This window comes from Bacillus rossius, chromosome 18 (assembly GCF_032445375.1).
Source record: "Bacillus rossius redtenbacheri isolate Brsri chromosome 18, Brsri_v3, whole genome shotgun sequence".
In the NCBI taxonomy this organism is placed as follows: domain Eukaryota; kingdom Metazoa; phylum Arthropoda; class Insecta; order Phasmatodea; family Bacillidae; genus Bacillus; species Bacillus rossius.
The window spans coordinates 15,014,327-15,028,165 of NC_086345.1; the positions used below are offsets into that span (position 1 = coordinate 15,014,327).

The window sequence follows — 13,839 nt, forward strand, 5'->3', positions numbered from 1 at the left end:
GTCACCGTCACCGTCGGCTACCGACGCGGGGGGGAGTCGTTCCCACAACACCACGTACGTTTCACACCAAGGCCAAGGATACGAATGAACGAGCAAACGACCGAACAAACCCACGACCGAATGGGAAAGAGGATCACACGGACAAACGACAGCATGTACAAATAATGACCGACCAAATTAATAAATGGAACAAATGGCCACCATTAACAAACAAACCAAAAAAAAAATTAACAACCAAAAAAAAATTGAACAAAAAAAAAACCAAATTAATAAAAGATTGAAAAGAGACTGAACAAACAATCAATGGAATGAACTAACAACCAAATGAATGACTAAATGTAGGAATGAATGAATGAATGAATAAATGATCAAATAAAGGGATTAATCAACTACACGTAGGAACGAAGGACACAATATGCAAATGAATAAAACGATGAAGGTACGATGAAAGACCGAATTAATGAAAGAACTAAAATAATGACCACAACTCGACTCAAACTGAACCAGCCAACTTCAACCGACTTGCTTCAGTTTCGGGTGGAACGGCAGGTACCTTGTCCCAGCTCAGGCCCTCGACGTCCACCAGGATCCGCATCAGCTCCGGGATGGCCAGGGACGGATGCGTGTCGTTCAGCTGGATCGCCACCTTGTCCGGGAAGACGTCGAAGGACGTCCTGACCACGTCCCTCACCCCGAACTTGGACGACTTGAACCGCCTGATGATGTCCTGCGAAACAAAGTCGTGTTGGCTTCAGAGAACACGCTCTCACTAACGGCCGAATCCAAGAGTCATCTTTCGACGGCTGGTCGACTGCTGGACGAGGGGAAACATGCGTCACAAACAAGGACGCTTGGCGCTCCTCACCTGCAGGGTCGCAGCGCACATGAAGTACTCCTGCTTCAACCGGAGCTCCTTCCCTTCGAAGAAGTTGTCGTTGGGGTACAGCACCCTCGAGATGTTTTCCGCGAGGTTGCGGTCCAGAACAGCCTGGATGTAGTCTCCGTCGTTGACTGAAACCAGAACCGACCCGGGGGTCTAGTTCAGCCACCAACACGAGCGACAAAACTGCCGACGAGTCAGTTGCGCCATATGAGCTCAGGCTCGTTCGATTGTGGTTTCGACCACAATTTCTGGTGCGCCGCTGTGTCTCGAGCGCAGAGCGAAGATCATTGGGAACTTTGCGGTTGGCGGTTCATGACAATGATCTCGGTTCGACACAGCCAAGAACTGACATGCCCAGGATTTGTACGGACTTTATGTGAGTGATTATTTTAATCAGGCATAAATATCAGAGAAGGATATACAAAATTTGAGGTTATATTAGTAATATATTTATTAAAAATACTTATTTTTCTAGAGTCGACAGCCACTTATAAAAAAATAATAATATTTTAAGTGTTTTGAATTATTGTTATTTTGATTTAATGCTTTAATAAGGCATTTTATTTCATCGGTATTACTTTCCAAGGCCTCTTTTTTAACAAAACCTTTTCATATTTCAGACTGATACTGTCTGTAATTACTTTTTAAATACTAGTATGTGATATAAGATGTCGGAAATCAACAGAGACGAGGCAGCGGCCCAGCGTGAGCTGCCGTCTTGCGGGCAACCGCATCAGCCATTTGCTTTTTGTGTCACAATCGATCGTAGTGACTCCATATCTTTCCAGCCCACCAATAGAAATACACCTAACATTTCTTCGACAATGTTGCCGCTCGTTGCCGTAGAGTGTAAATGTACGAATTAAGGTTCACACGAGCGACGATGGTGTAATCCCAGTACATGGTGCAGCATCATTATTGGGCTAAGACCATTGGATCACGGATTGAAGAGCAGAATATGTTGCAAATGGCCATAACAAAGGTCGTCTTTACCGGATGTCCACAAATACCTGGTGAACCAATTTTAAAACACTTTCACAATGTTCTAATAAAATTTCTTCACACCAAATTATGTGACAAGATTAGATTCTAACGATAAGCAATATTAAATCTAATACATAATAGATCTACAAATGGCAGAAACACGCTGAGATTTATCTTCAGCAAGATTTGCAATGCCACAATGAGCAGACGACTAATCTGACTAGGCATCGTACAGCATTCCAGCGTGACTAGAGTTAACAGTTACAGACAAGATTATATAGTTTTATTTTCAGGCAAATTTCATTTTTAAAACCGGAGATATCAGTGATATTAGTTTTTTTTTTTTTGTGAAATCTGATAATTAAAAGAGATAGCATATTACCGGACAAATATGACACTTAAATGTTCCGTAATATTAATTTCTCCGCACCTGTGTCATTTTGAGTGATACATGACACACCGTAGGCATTGTAGAGTTTTGATTCAAAGTCACACATCAAAGAGTATTTAAAACAGTTTTAGATAAGCGCATGCGTGAGTACTCTTTTGCTGTTTTCTCGCTCGCAGCGCCACCTACACAAAAATGGCGACTCCTGAGCGTAGAGTGTTTTGTGCTCTGCAATTTGCTAAGAGTGAATCTGTAATTTCAACCCTCCCAATTGGAATCTCTTTGCACGAGAGTGGTTGAACGTCAAAGACACTGACCGTTGGATTGGTCGTGATGGTCGAGACGACAGAGCTCTTTTTCGCTGGCCTCCACGTTCACCTGACATAACGCAATGTGATTTTTTTTCCTTTGGGGGCTTTATAAAAGATTTGTGTCTACATTCCGCCACTACCTAATGATTTGCCAGAGTTGAGACACGGAATTGAAGAGGCTGTCGCTTCCACTACTCCGGACTTGTTAACCAAAGCGTGGGAAGACTTTAGGTTGGATGTGTGCTGTACAACTAAAAGGTACAATATTTTACATTAATAAGAAACTCCAAGTTAGTTTACTTTCAATTTGATGTATGATTTGTTGTAAATAGTCGAAATTAAACTGTTCTAACATACCATTGAAACTGGGATATTTCTTTTATGGACACCCTGTACTTCAGTAAATGTGACGTGTTTCAAAAAAAAAGAAACTCGCACTCACAGAACTTGAGATCGAACTGCACCGGAGACTTGGCCGACCAGAGCCGCAGTGTGTTGACCACATTGTTCCCGTAGCCCGGGATGGGGTTGTCGTACGGCATAGCGAACACCACCTGCGAAACAGCGAGTCCACAGTCGTAGTAGCACAGACTAACCACGGAAGAATGTGGGCTGTTAAATGTAGTCCACTCTACACGAGACAGAGTGTGAGCGCTGCATGCAATCGGTGAGCACTCTCTTTACAGAAACCGGTTTAACCAAATATGAAAACGTTTTTGAAAGAAACTTTACACATCACCAAATTCGTGTTTCTGTTAAATAAATAAGTGACCGGTAATATCCTAACAAATAATGGTTTTCAACTTCAAAATACATTGTTTTATATGGGATAATAATTTTTCGGGCAAGATCTTAAATTGGGAATAAATAAATAAATAAAAATAAACATTAACATACTTTATTAATGGCGGGAATTAAACATTTGACCGTATTGGATGGAAAAATCATTGTAATGGTAATTACCATACTGCCCAGGTGAGATTCTGATAAAACCAATCCTTAACGCAGAATCGATCTCTATGAAATTTTGCACACTTGACTTTTGAAACCATGGCGGTATTAGTCTATAGAATGGTTGTCTGTTCTGAAGTACCTGATATAATAGCTGTATAAAGGATAATATGCTATAAATTTGTGTAGTAGCTTTTTCCTGTTTTGTAAAGGACTACCGTTTTATCTTTCCACATCTTCACATTTGTTACTCCTGTAAAAATTTTTGAAAATCCAGCACAATCACTAATCCAGCATGACTATTCTCCCAAAAATCAGAGTCGGAAAACTTTTTGCAGTAAAAAAAAAAAAGGCTGTAGATGCATGGCAACTTTTTCTGTCCTGCCAAATTCATCTCACTTGGACCTTTCCCTCTTAGGGTAGAGCAGAGGGTAATTCCGTTCACGGGGCTTTTGTACTCACTCTAAAGATCCTGTCACACTCAAATATTTGTCTCCAATATATGTGACAATAGAGTTAGAAGGATGGAAAATGGCTTCCAATATTCTCCATCAAATAAATTTGGACAGAACCTCAAATTTTTTTCAAATCATGTCACACTTTCAAAGTTAATTTTTTGTCCGAGCTATCTATAGATTGTCAATTCTAATCTAAATTTTGAAGTTAAATAATGCACCACAGTTCAAATAGAATTTTCTAGACTTGTTATGCTAGTTTAGCAATTTTGAAATTTTTAGAACATGTATACATAAATTTAATTCACAATAATATTCTTTACCTAATGAAATAATTGTTCAGTGATTTTTTTCAGTTATAGAAACATCATTTCCTTTTTTACACATAAATATTTTTCACATACATTTTATTTTAACATTATTTCAGTTACTTCACTTTTATACCCTCTTTAATTGCCACGTGTTCTTGTGTTCTTCACCATTTCAAAGAATCGTTGTAACAAAAACTGATGTAATTTCCGTTTTGCTAGGCATGATTTTTACCGGCTGATTGCATCCAACATCCAAAATATTTTAAACACCCGTCCTATATGCAAAATATTTGTTGGAAACCAAGTCATTCAACTTGTCAAACAAACATGGCTGCTAGTGATATTTCCGGAGATTTTATGATCCTACAACTTTATTTGACACAACATATTGGAAGGTGTTCGAAGCGAAAATTTGACAATGAGACATGGAATGTCCAAATGAAAGTCCGACCGTAAGGGACATGGAAAACATTTTTGGTGCCTGCTTATCTCAGTCTTAAGCTCTTGGCGGTAATGCCATAACCCTGAGAAGCCAGATAAACAGTTCTGGGAAGAGCATTGGAGAGCGTAAATGGCAGATTAATTGCTGTTGACAGCGTAAGAGTCCCCGAGATAACAGACAAGCATTTCTTCCGTATGGTGACAAAGCTAGGGATTCAAGTACATACTACGCTGAGGTTAAACCAAACAATGAAACGGCTCCGATAGAATCGAAAGAGACTTGGAAAAATTACCACTGTTAAAAATTCACTACGCAGTCAATACATATAAAGTTTACCTTTGGCTTTGTGAACTTTGGTTCGCGCCGTCCGCCACAGACGGCAGCGCCGTGTTCACATATTCCCGTTCCATGCGATTCCGCATCCCTGTGTGCGTCTCTCCATGCTCAATAATCCACCACTCCCTATATACCACAGCGACGGATATTTCGAACGTCAGATGCCACTTCCTCCAAACATTGAAAAACTTGCAGCAACCATCGACGTATACAGGTCCTAACGGGAAGGACGGGCGCTGTCTTGGCTAGGGTGAGGTCAAGGACAGTCTGGTAAACTAAAGGGAACTGATATTACTCTCACGAAATGCTGTATACCAAGAACTAGGATGTTGCACGTCGATGGATGAACGAATAAGTAAAACTGTACCTGCGTGTTGACCCACTTCTTGCCCTGGGGCGAGTCCTCGACGTGGCCGTAGAAGTTCACCGGGATCATGTACTCCGGCCGCGCCTTCTCCCACGGGTTCCCGTACCGCAGCCAATCGTCGGGCTCCTCCGCCTGCAGCGGAAAAAGCACCGACGTTAGAGTGACACTTCGGCTACATCTTGCAGATGTACTGAACACTCTACACTACAGCCTACGTCCATAACGCAGTTGCGCTTCAACAGCATAAACTAGTGCCAGGAAACAAAAAAAAAACAAACACCAAGCAAGTATCCCTGCTAATTTTTATTGCACCAGTCACAAAGATGAACAGTCCACGCACAAATGGTACATATATTTTCTGTATTTGTTTTTACATTATAAGTATTTCCACAGGATTACACGTAAATAAAAAACATAAGTGTATAATATTTGACTTAAATTTATAAATTTCTTTTTTAACTTTACAGTAAATAGACGCAACACCAACCAAACAATTGGAATGCTTGCAAGACTTCAATGGACTGTGTACACATTGGCCACGATTGATGTACGAGTTCTCCACAGATCGCAAATTCATTCAGGAGTCTCCTACGAATATGAATAGGTTAGTTTTAAAAAAAAATTCAGCGGCACATATTCAAGCCCAGGCAGAAGGGCTCTTTCAAATTAAAACTTTATAGGGTTACCATAAAAATTCGGTAATGTTAAAGGGGATTATCTATATGCATCACCATCTTGAATTTTATTTTTTTTTATGGCTAACAAGGCTTAGGAATTGGTACACTTATTGATTTCAACATGTGCAGACTGATGCAGTAATTAAAGATGGACTGGGAAACTCCTCAAACCCCCAAATACCTCAGAATCTCTAGTATTTGAAAGACTTGCGATTTGAAAAAATATGGAATGTATTAAATTCAAAAATTCAACACTAACAATCTATTTGTGTTTTTCTTCATACTTCCCCTAATACTGTTCCCCAATATATTGTATTCTTAATACTTAATTATGTGAAGACAATTACGATATACATTAATTCCAAAAACTTTGTTCGTGAAACAAATACCATAGCTTTAATATATTTTCTTGCACATTATTTTAGACCCTAAGAGACTCAGTTCCAAAGGGGTGATTCTGAATACTTTACATGACCTGAATTAGAGAATTTGATTCAAGAAAATTGGTATCTGACCCATCACTAGCAATACTTAATTATGACAGTTATAGTCACTTCCGTAAAATAATCTGTAAATGCCTCCCATCTGTTCCAGACACTGACCTGTTAAAAGCATCACGCTTTATCAAGGTATAATATCTTTGAATCGTATTTGAAGCCTATTTATACCCTATCGTGCCAAAAATCTGGAGCACAAGTTCAAAATTCATAGCTCAGAATAAATAAAATGCAAACAAAAACTAAAATGGTGGAGCCTCATCCCACCTTAAGGGAGAGAAAAATGAAACAAAGCGCAACATCTCAATTTCAAAAGTTTTTTGGCCATAACAATTTTTTATTGATTGCTCTTCAAAACTGGGCTTAGTTATAGCGTAGTATATCATTTAACGGAATTCCTGAAGTTAATAGTGACTGGCTGGTAACCTGTGGAGTAAATGGCATTTAGTACCTAATTTAATTAGTTTTTGGTAATGAATATAACTGTAATATTATTATCAATAACACTACCTTATTGTCTTTAAATGAGATGATTTATATATTAACTTGATCTCATTATAATATAGGAAATTATATATATTTTTATAAATAAGTTACATCTTTTTTAGTTGATATTTAATTAATAACAACATATTTAACATAATATTACGTAATTATTTATTTATATCATATTAATCTCTTGTTACACAAAAGTGGATGCATAAACAAAAGCAAACTGAGGAGGTTGCTGCAATAAGGGCCCATGCTCCAAATCAATGTTCTGAGATATCAAGTTGCAAAGTTTTCTTGATGGCATATATGAAGTCAGAGCACAGTTACTCCAATGTACATTAAGTTAGTTAATAATATTCTGTAACTTACTAAATAATATTTTCCTAATCTTTCACCACTAATACACAAACACATAAAAATAGTGGGTAATCTATTTATCTGAAAACTTTCAACAATTAAAATGGTTCTCTTCAAAAAGGGCTTATAACATTATCATCGCATAAAATTTTTCATACCAACACAACAAATTCAAAATTTCTGGATAATATTTGGTGACCATAGAGATTAAGATATGTAGAATTCATGTTTGTATTCTCCCCAGAAAAAAAAAAAGGCAGATCGTCTCATAGGCCCTTATTGCAGCAACCTCCTCAAATGTTATTGCATAAATTCTGTTAAAACTAAAATTGTGTCTTTCGGTTCAAGGGCGTCGCCAGCCAATGGCCAGCCGATGTTCTGGGGGGGGGGGGGGGGGGGGGGGGAGGGAGGGGGGGGCAAGTTGTGAGAAAAGTAGGTATGTATTTTCTTGCATTTGGCTACACTTTTTTGAATCTCTAGGGCTCTAGGGGGAGGGGGGGGGCAGTGGGGGCAACTGCCCCCCCCCCCCGGCGATTCCTTTGTTTTGGTTCCCATCCCACCCCCCGCTCGAGACAGGAGCGGGAAGGTTTCGTGAACGGCGTCATCTCACCTGCTCCCCGTTCTGGATCTTCTGCGAGAAGATGCCGTACTCGTAGCGTATGCCGTAGCCGTAGGCGGCCAGGCCCAGCGTGGCCATGGAGTCGAGGAAGCAGGCGGCGAGACGCCCCAGGCCGCCGTTACCCAGACCTGCGTCCTCCTCCAGGGACTCCAGCTCCTCGATGTCCAGGCCGAGCTGCAGGGGCACACCACACAGCGGCCGTCAAACAACCTCGGGTGTCGGGAGGACGGATGTGCGAGTGGATGCAATTGTTAACGGATGAATAGGTTAATGTAAAAAAAGGGTGGATAAGTTGATGCACGTATGGATGAGTGGATGTTTGGATGAGTTGGATGAATGAATGGCTGGATACATGAGTGGAAGGATGTAAAAGTGGAAGAATGCATGAATTAATAAGCACGTGGTTGGATGAACGTACGGTTGGATGAACGTACGGTTGGATGAACGTATGGTAGGGCGAGTAGATGGTTGGGCGAGTAGATGGTTGGGCGAGTAGATGGCTGGGCGAGTAGATGGTTGGGCGAGTAGATGGTTGGGCGAGTAGATGGTTGGGCGAGTAGATGGTTGGGCGAGTAGATGGTTTGATGGGTAGATGGTTTGATGGGTAGATGGTTTGATGGGTAGATGGTTGGATGGGTAGATGGTTGGATGGGTAGATGGTTGGATGGGTAGATGGTTGGATGGGTAGATGGTTGGATGAGTAGATGGTTGGATGGATAGATGGCTGGATGAGTGGATGGATTATTTGATGGATGAGTGGATGTTTGATGGATGAATGAATTGGTAGATGGATGTGTATGAGTGGAAAAATGAAAATATTAATGGAAAGGAAGATGGATTAGAGGGTGGATGAGTGGATGAATGAGTGTGAGTGGATGAAAGAGAGGGAGTGAATGGATGAATGAGTGAGAGAGGGAGAGAGTGAGTGGATGGATGAGGGAGAGAGTGAGTGGATGGATGAGGGAGAGAGTGAGTGGACGGTTGTTTGAGGGGTGGAGTGAGTGGATGGATGAGGGAGTTAGTGGATGGATGAGGGAGTGAGTGGATGGATGAGGGAGTGAGTAGATGGATGAGGGAGTGAGTGGATGGATGAGGGAGTGAGTGGATGGATGAGAGAGTGAGTGGATGGATGAGGGAGTGAGTGGATGGATGAGAGAGTGAGTGGATGGATGAGGGAGAGAGTGAATGGATGGATGAGGGAGGGATGGAGTGGATGGATGAGGGAGGGAGTGAGTGGATGGATGAGGGAGGGAGTGAGTGGATGGATGAGGGAGAGAGTGAGTGGATGGATGAGGGAGGGAGTGAGTGGATGGATGAGGGAGAGAGTGAGTGGATGGATGAGGGAGGGAGTGAGTGGATGTATGAGGGAGAGAGTGAGTGGATGGATGAGGGAGGGAGTGAGTGGATGGATGAGGGAGAGAGTGAGTGGATTGATGAGGGACAGAGTGAGTGGATGGATGAGGGAGGGAGTGAGTGGATGGATGAGGGAGGGAGTGAGTGGATGGATGAGGGAGGGAGTGAGTGGATGGATGAGGGAGAGAGTGAGTGGATGGATGAGGGAGGGAGTGAGTGGATGGATGAGGGAGAGAGTGAGTGGATGGATGAGGGAGGGAGTGAGTGGATGGATGAGGGAGAGAGTGAGTGGATTGATGAGGGAGGGAGTGAGTGGATGGATGAGGGAGAGAGTGAGTGGATTGATGAGGGAGAGAGTGAGTGGATGGATGGATGAGGGAGAGAGTGAGTGGATGGATGAGGGAGTGAGTGGATGGATGAGAGAGTGAGTGGATGGATGAGGGAGTGAGTGGATGGATGAGAGAGTGAGTGGATGGATGAGGGAGTGAGTGGATGGATGAGGGAGTGGATGGATGAGGGAGAGAGTGAATGGATGGATGAGGGATGGAGTGGATGGATGAGGGAGGGAGAGAGTGAGTGGATGGATGAGGGAGGGAGAGAGTGAGTGGATGGATGAGGGAGGGAGTGAGTGGATGGATGAGGGAGGGAGTGAGTGGATGGATGAGGGAGAGAGTGAGTGGATTGATGAGGGAGAGAGTGAGTGGATGGATGGATGAGGGAGAGAGTGAGTGGATGGATGGTTGTTTGAGGGAGAGAGTGAGTGTATGGATGGTTGTTAGAGGGAGAGAGTGAGTGTATGGATGGATGGTTGTTTGAGGGAGAGAGTGAGTGTATGGATGGATGGTTGTTTGAGGGAGAGAGTGAGTGTATGGATGGTTGTTTGAGGGATGGAGTGAGTGTATGGATGGTTGTTTGAGGGATGGAGTGAGTGTATGGATGGTTGTTTGAGGGATGGAGTGAGTGTATGGATGGTTGTTTGAGGGATGGAGTGAGTATATGGATGGTTGTTTGAGGGATGGAGTGAGTGTATGGATGGTTGTTTGAGGGATGGAGTGAGTGTATGGATGGTTGTTTGAGGGATGGAGTCAGTATATGGATGGTTGTTTGAGGGATGGAGTGAGTGTATGGATGGTTGTTTGAGGGATGGAGTGAGTGTATGGATGGTTGTTTGAGGGATGGAGTGAGTGTATGGATGGTTGTTTGAGGGATGGAGTGAGTGTATGGATGGTTGTTTGAGGGATGGAGTGAGTGTATGGATGTTTGATTGAGGGATGGAGTGAGTGGATGGATGAGGGATGGAGTGAGTATATGGATGGTTGTTTGAGGGATGGAGTGAGTGTATGGATGGTTGTTTGAGGGATGGAGTGAGTGTATGGATGGTTGTTTGAGGGATGGAGTGAGTGGATGGATGAGGGATGGAGTGAGTGGATGGATGAGGGAGAGTGAGTGGATGGATGAGGGAGAGAATGAGTGGATGGATGAGGGAGGGAGGGAGTGAGTGGATGGATGGATGAGGGAGGGAGTGAGTGGATGGATGGATGAGGGAGGGAGTGAGTGGATGGATGGATGAGGGAGGAAGTGAGTGGATGGATGAGGGAGGGAGTGGATGGATGAGGGAGGGATTGAGTGGATGGATGAGGGAGGGAGTGAGTGGATGGATGAGGGATAGAGAGTGGAATGATGAGGGTGAGAGTGAGTGGATGGATGAGGGACAGAGTGAGTGGATGGATGAGGGAGAGAGTGGAAGGATGAGAGAGTGAGTGTAAGGATGAGAGTGAGTGGAAGTATGAGAGAATGAGTGGAAGGATGAGAGTGAGTGGAAGTATGAGAGAGTGAGTGGAAGTATGAGAGAATGAGTGGAAGTATGAGAGTGAGTGGAAGTATGAGAGAATGAGTGGAAGGATGAGAGAGTGAGTGAATGACTGGGTCGATGGATGATTGGGTGTTCTATTATTACTTGGTTTATTTTATCAATAATGTAATTTCTGATTGTGCTATGATTTGGAAGCATATATATTTTTTAATTTAATTAATATTTCGTACCTTGAAAGACAATCTCATTGGTTGCCATTCGTTACGTTTCCATTCCATTGGTATAACGGGCCTTATTTTAAAAAAATTGGATTTTTTTTTTTAGTTCTCGTAACAAAATTATGAATTTCTTTGCTTGTGAAGCTATGCGATACACCTACATTACATTACATACTATAAAAATAATGAAATAAGTGATTACTTCAGTATTTGGTCTCTGAATTATTTACCTGGTACATAGCTTCGTCGCATCCGCTCTGTATTCCCAGGTTGATCATGGTGTTCTGGAGAGACCGACCCATGTAGTACTCCAGCGAAAGGTAGTACACACGCTGGAAAAAAAAAAAAATTCAGTTACTAATGTACATTGCAGCACTACAAAAACAGTTACTAAAATATTACATATAAAAAAGGCGTGGTTTCAAAACTGTCAAAGCACAAATTTAAGGTAAAATAATGTAATGCTGATTATTAGTAACAAGAAAGATATTATAACTTAGAAAACAAAGTATTGGTACCATCGGCCTGAAAGCCTGTATCGGCCTTAAAATCGACATATGCCCTAAAATCGACATATGCCTCAAAATCTACATAAGCCTTAAAAACCTGCATCGGCCTTAAAATCTACTTAGGCCTTAATTCGACACTAACCTTAAAATCTGTATTCATCTTAAAATCAGTAATCCCCTTAAAATCTGTATCAGCCTTAAAATATACATAGGCCTTAAAATCGACACCAGCCTTAAAATCTGTATTGGCCTTAAAATCGGCACCGCCCTTAAATTCTGTATCGGCCTTAAGACCTGTATCAGCCTTATAATCGGCAGCGGCTTTAAAATTAGCGTCGGTTACAAATAAGTTATAGCTTCAAAAATTTTTTAAGTGACCTATGCGAATATTTTATGGTGGTTTTTGGTAGTAGAAAGTAATGTCAAGGCTTTGCCAAGTAAAATCTCAGAACTGGTGAGCCGGCAAGCTGATTCTTCGATTATCTATACTTCTATACTAATATTATAAAGCTGAAGAGTTTGTTTGTTTATTTGTTTGAACGCGCTAATCTCAGGAACCACTGGTCCGATTTGAACAATTCTTTCAGTGTTGGATAGTAAATTTATCGAGGAAGGCTATAGGCTATATTATATTATCAATAACATTAGGGATCCTTACTAAAAGTCCAATTTAGAATCAAATGCGTTGGAGGGGGTTAGATACAACATGCAGTACACGTACGAAGTGTGTGTTGACAATGCCGCAGGCGCTAGAAGTTTATTTCCTATTGCCTATTAACATTGTTGCCACGCACTAGATGCCTTATCATTCTTAATTTTCCCATACAAGTAAAAAACACCCGTGTGATATTAACAACGAAACAATCAGTACCCTCATAAGAGTTCAATTAGTATTTAAATACTTTTTATCACTTTAAATCGCAAACCTAAACAATTGTTTTTTTTCCTCTCTCTGTGTTTAATTTGTTTTTATTGCCCTTTTTTTCAAGTAACTTATATATATATTTTACAGACTTGAAACTTCACAGTAATGTTCCTTATGTTATGCAGGATGACATTTTCCGAAAATTAGATCCTATGGGTAGTTAAAACCAGACAACAGTGGGTACTTTGTCTGCATGAGAACAGGATTTTGCATTGTTCATGCCTTCTGCGTCTCCATGGCAACGGGCATCGCGCGGTAGTGGCGTACCCACAAGGAGGGGCATGTATAATGAGCGGCGCAAGAGTGATCTGCCTGTAGACTGCCGTAGCGAAGTACGGGTACATCAGTTGTACTTTGCGTGCACGAGTCGGGAAACCATCGGTGCTATTCATTTTCTCTCCGGTACATTATACAGCATTGTAATAAATTTTCACTGAATTTTTTTTATTTACCATTACTGTAAATGGGAGATATGGCTTAATTTTTTTCCATTAGTATAGCCGTGCGAAGCCGGGTCGGGCAGCTAGTTAATCCTAAAGAACCTAAATTCAGATTTTATTTAACTAAATTCATTTTCTCATGTTAGTAACACTATACACCCAAGTATAACAACACCTCGAAAATACAATTCCCTGGAATCCTCAGTTGAACGAAAAAGGTTTCATACGATCAAATTCTTATCTATAAATGAATAAGAAGTGTGGTTATATTAACGCCAATCTTTCAAAAGGAATTACATTTTGTCAAGATTAGTTGCCGAAATACAGTCTCACTTTTACGTGCAGTACTGATTCTTAAGACTGAAACGGAATAAAGAATTTGAATGGTTGACATTCCTTTCAGAAACGTTTATTTATTTTTTTGCCTAGTACGTCAATGGTATGCTGTTAAAACTTTTTAACACGTTACGGTTTGAAAAACGTGTCAGATAAAGCGAGACAGGCAAACACA

General features: G+C 41.3%; 1 protein-coding gene across 1 annotated transcript in view; it reads right to left on the bottom strand.

Annotated features, from left to right (window-relative positions):
- Positions 1–13,839, bottom strand: part of LOC134541429 (glycogen phosphorylase) — a 48,472-nt gene that overhangs the window by 18,092 nt on the left and 16,541 nt on the right. Inside the window, exons 2-7 of the mRNA XM_063384874.1 lie at positions 11,685–11,786; positions 8,062–8,244; positions 5,429–5,560; positions 3,009–3,120; positions 866–1,011; positions 554–727 (exon numbers count right to left, since the gene is read on the bottom strand). Of these exons, the coding sequence (XP_063240944.1) occupies positions 554–727; positions 866–1,011; positions 3,009–3,120; positions 5,429–5,560; positions 8,062–8,244; positions 11,685–11,786 (849 nt within the window). The remainder of the gene's footprint in view (positions 1–553; positions 728–865; positions 1,012–3,008; positions 3,121–5,428; positions 5,561–8,061; positions 8,245–11,684; positions 11,787–13,839) is intronic.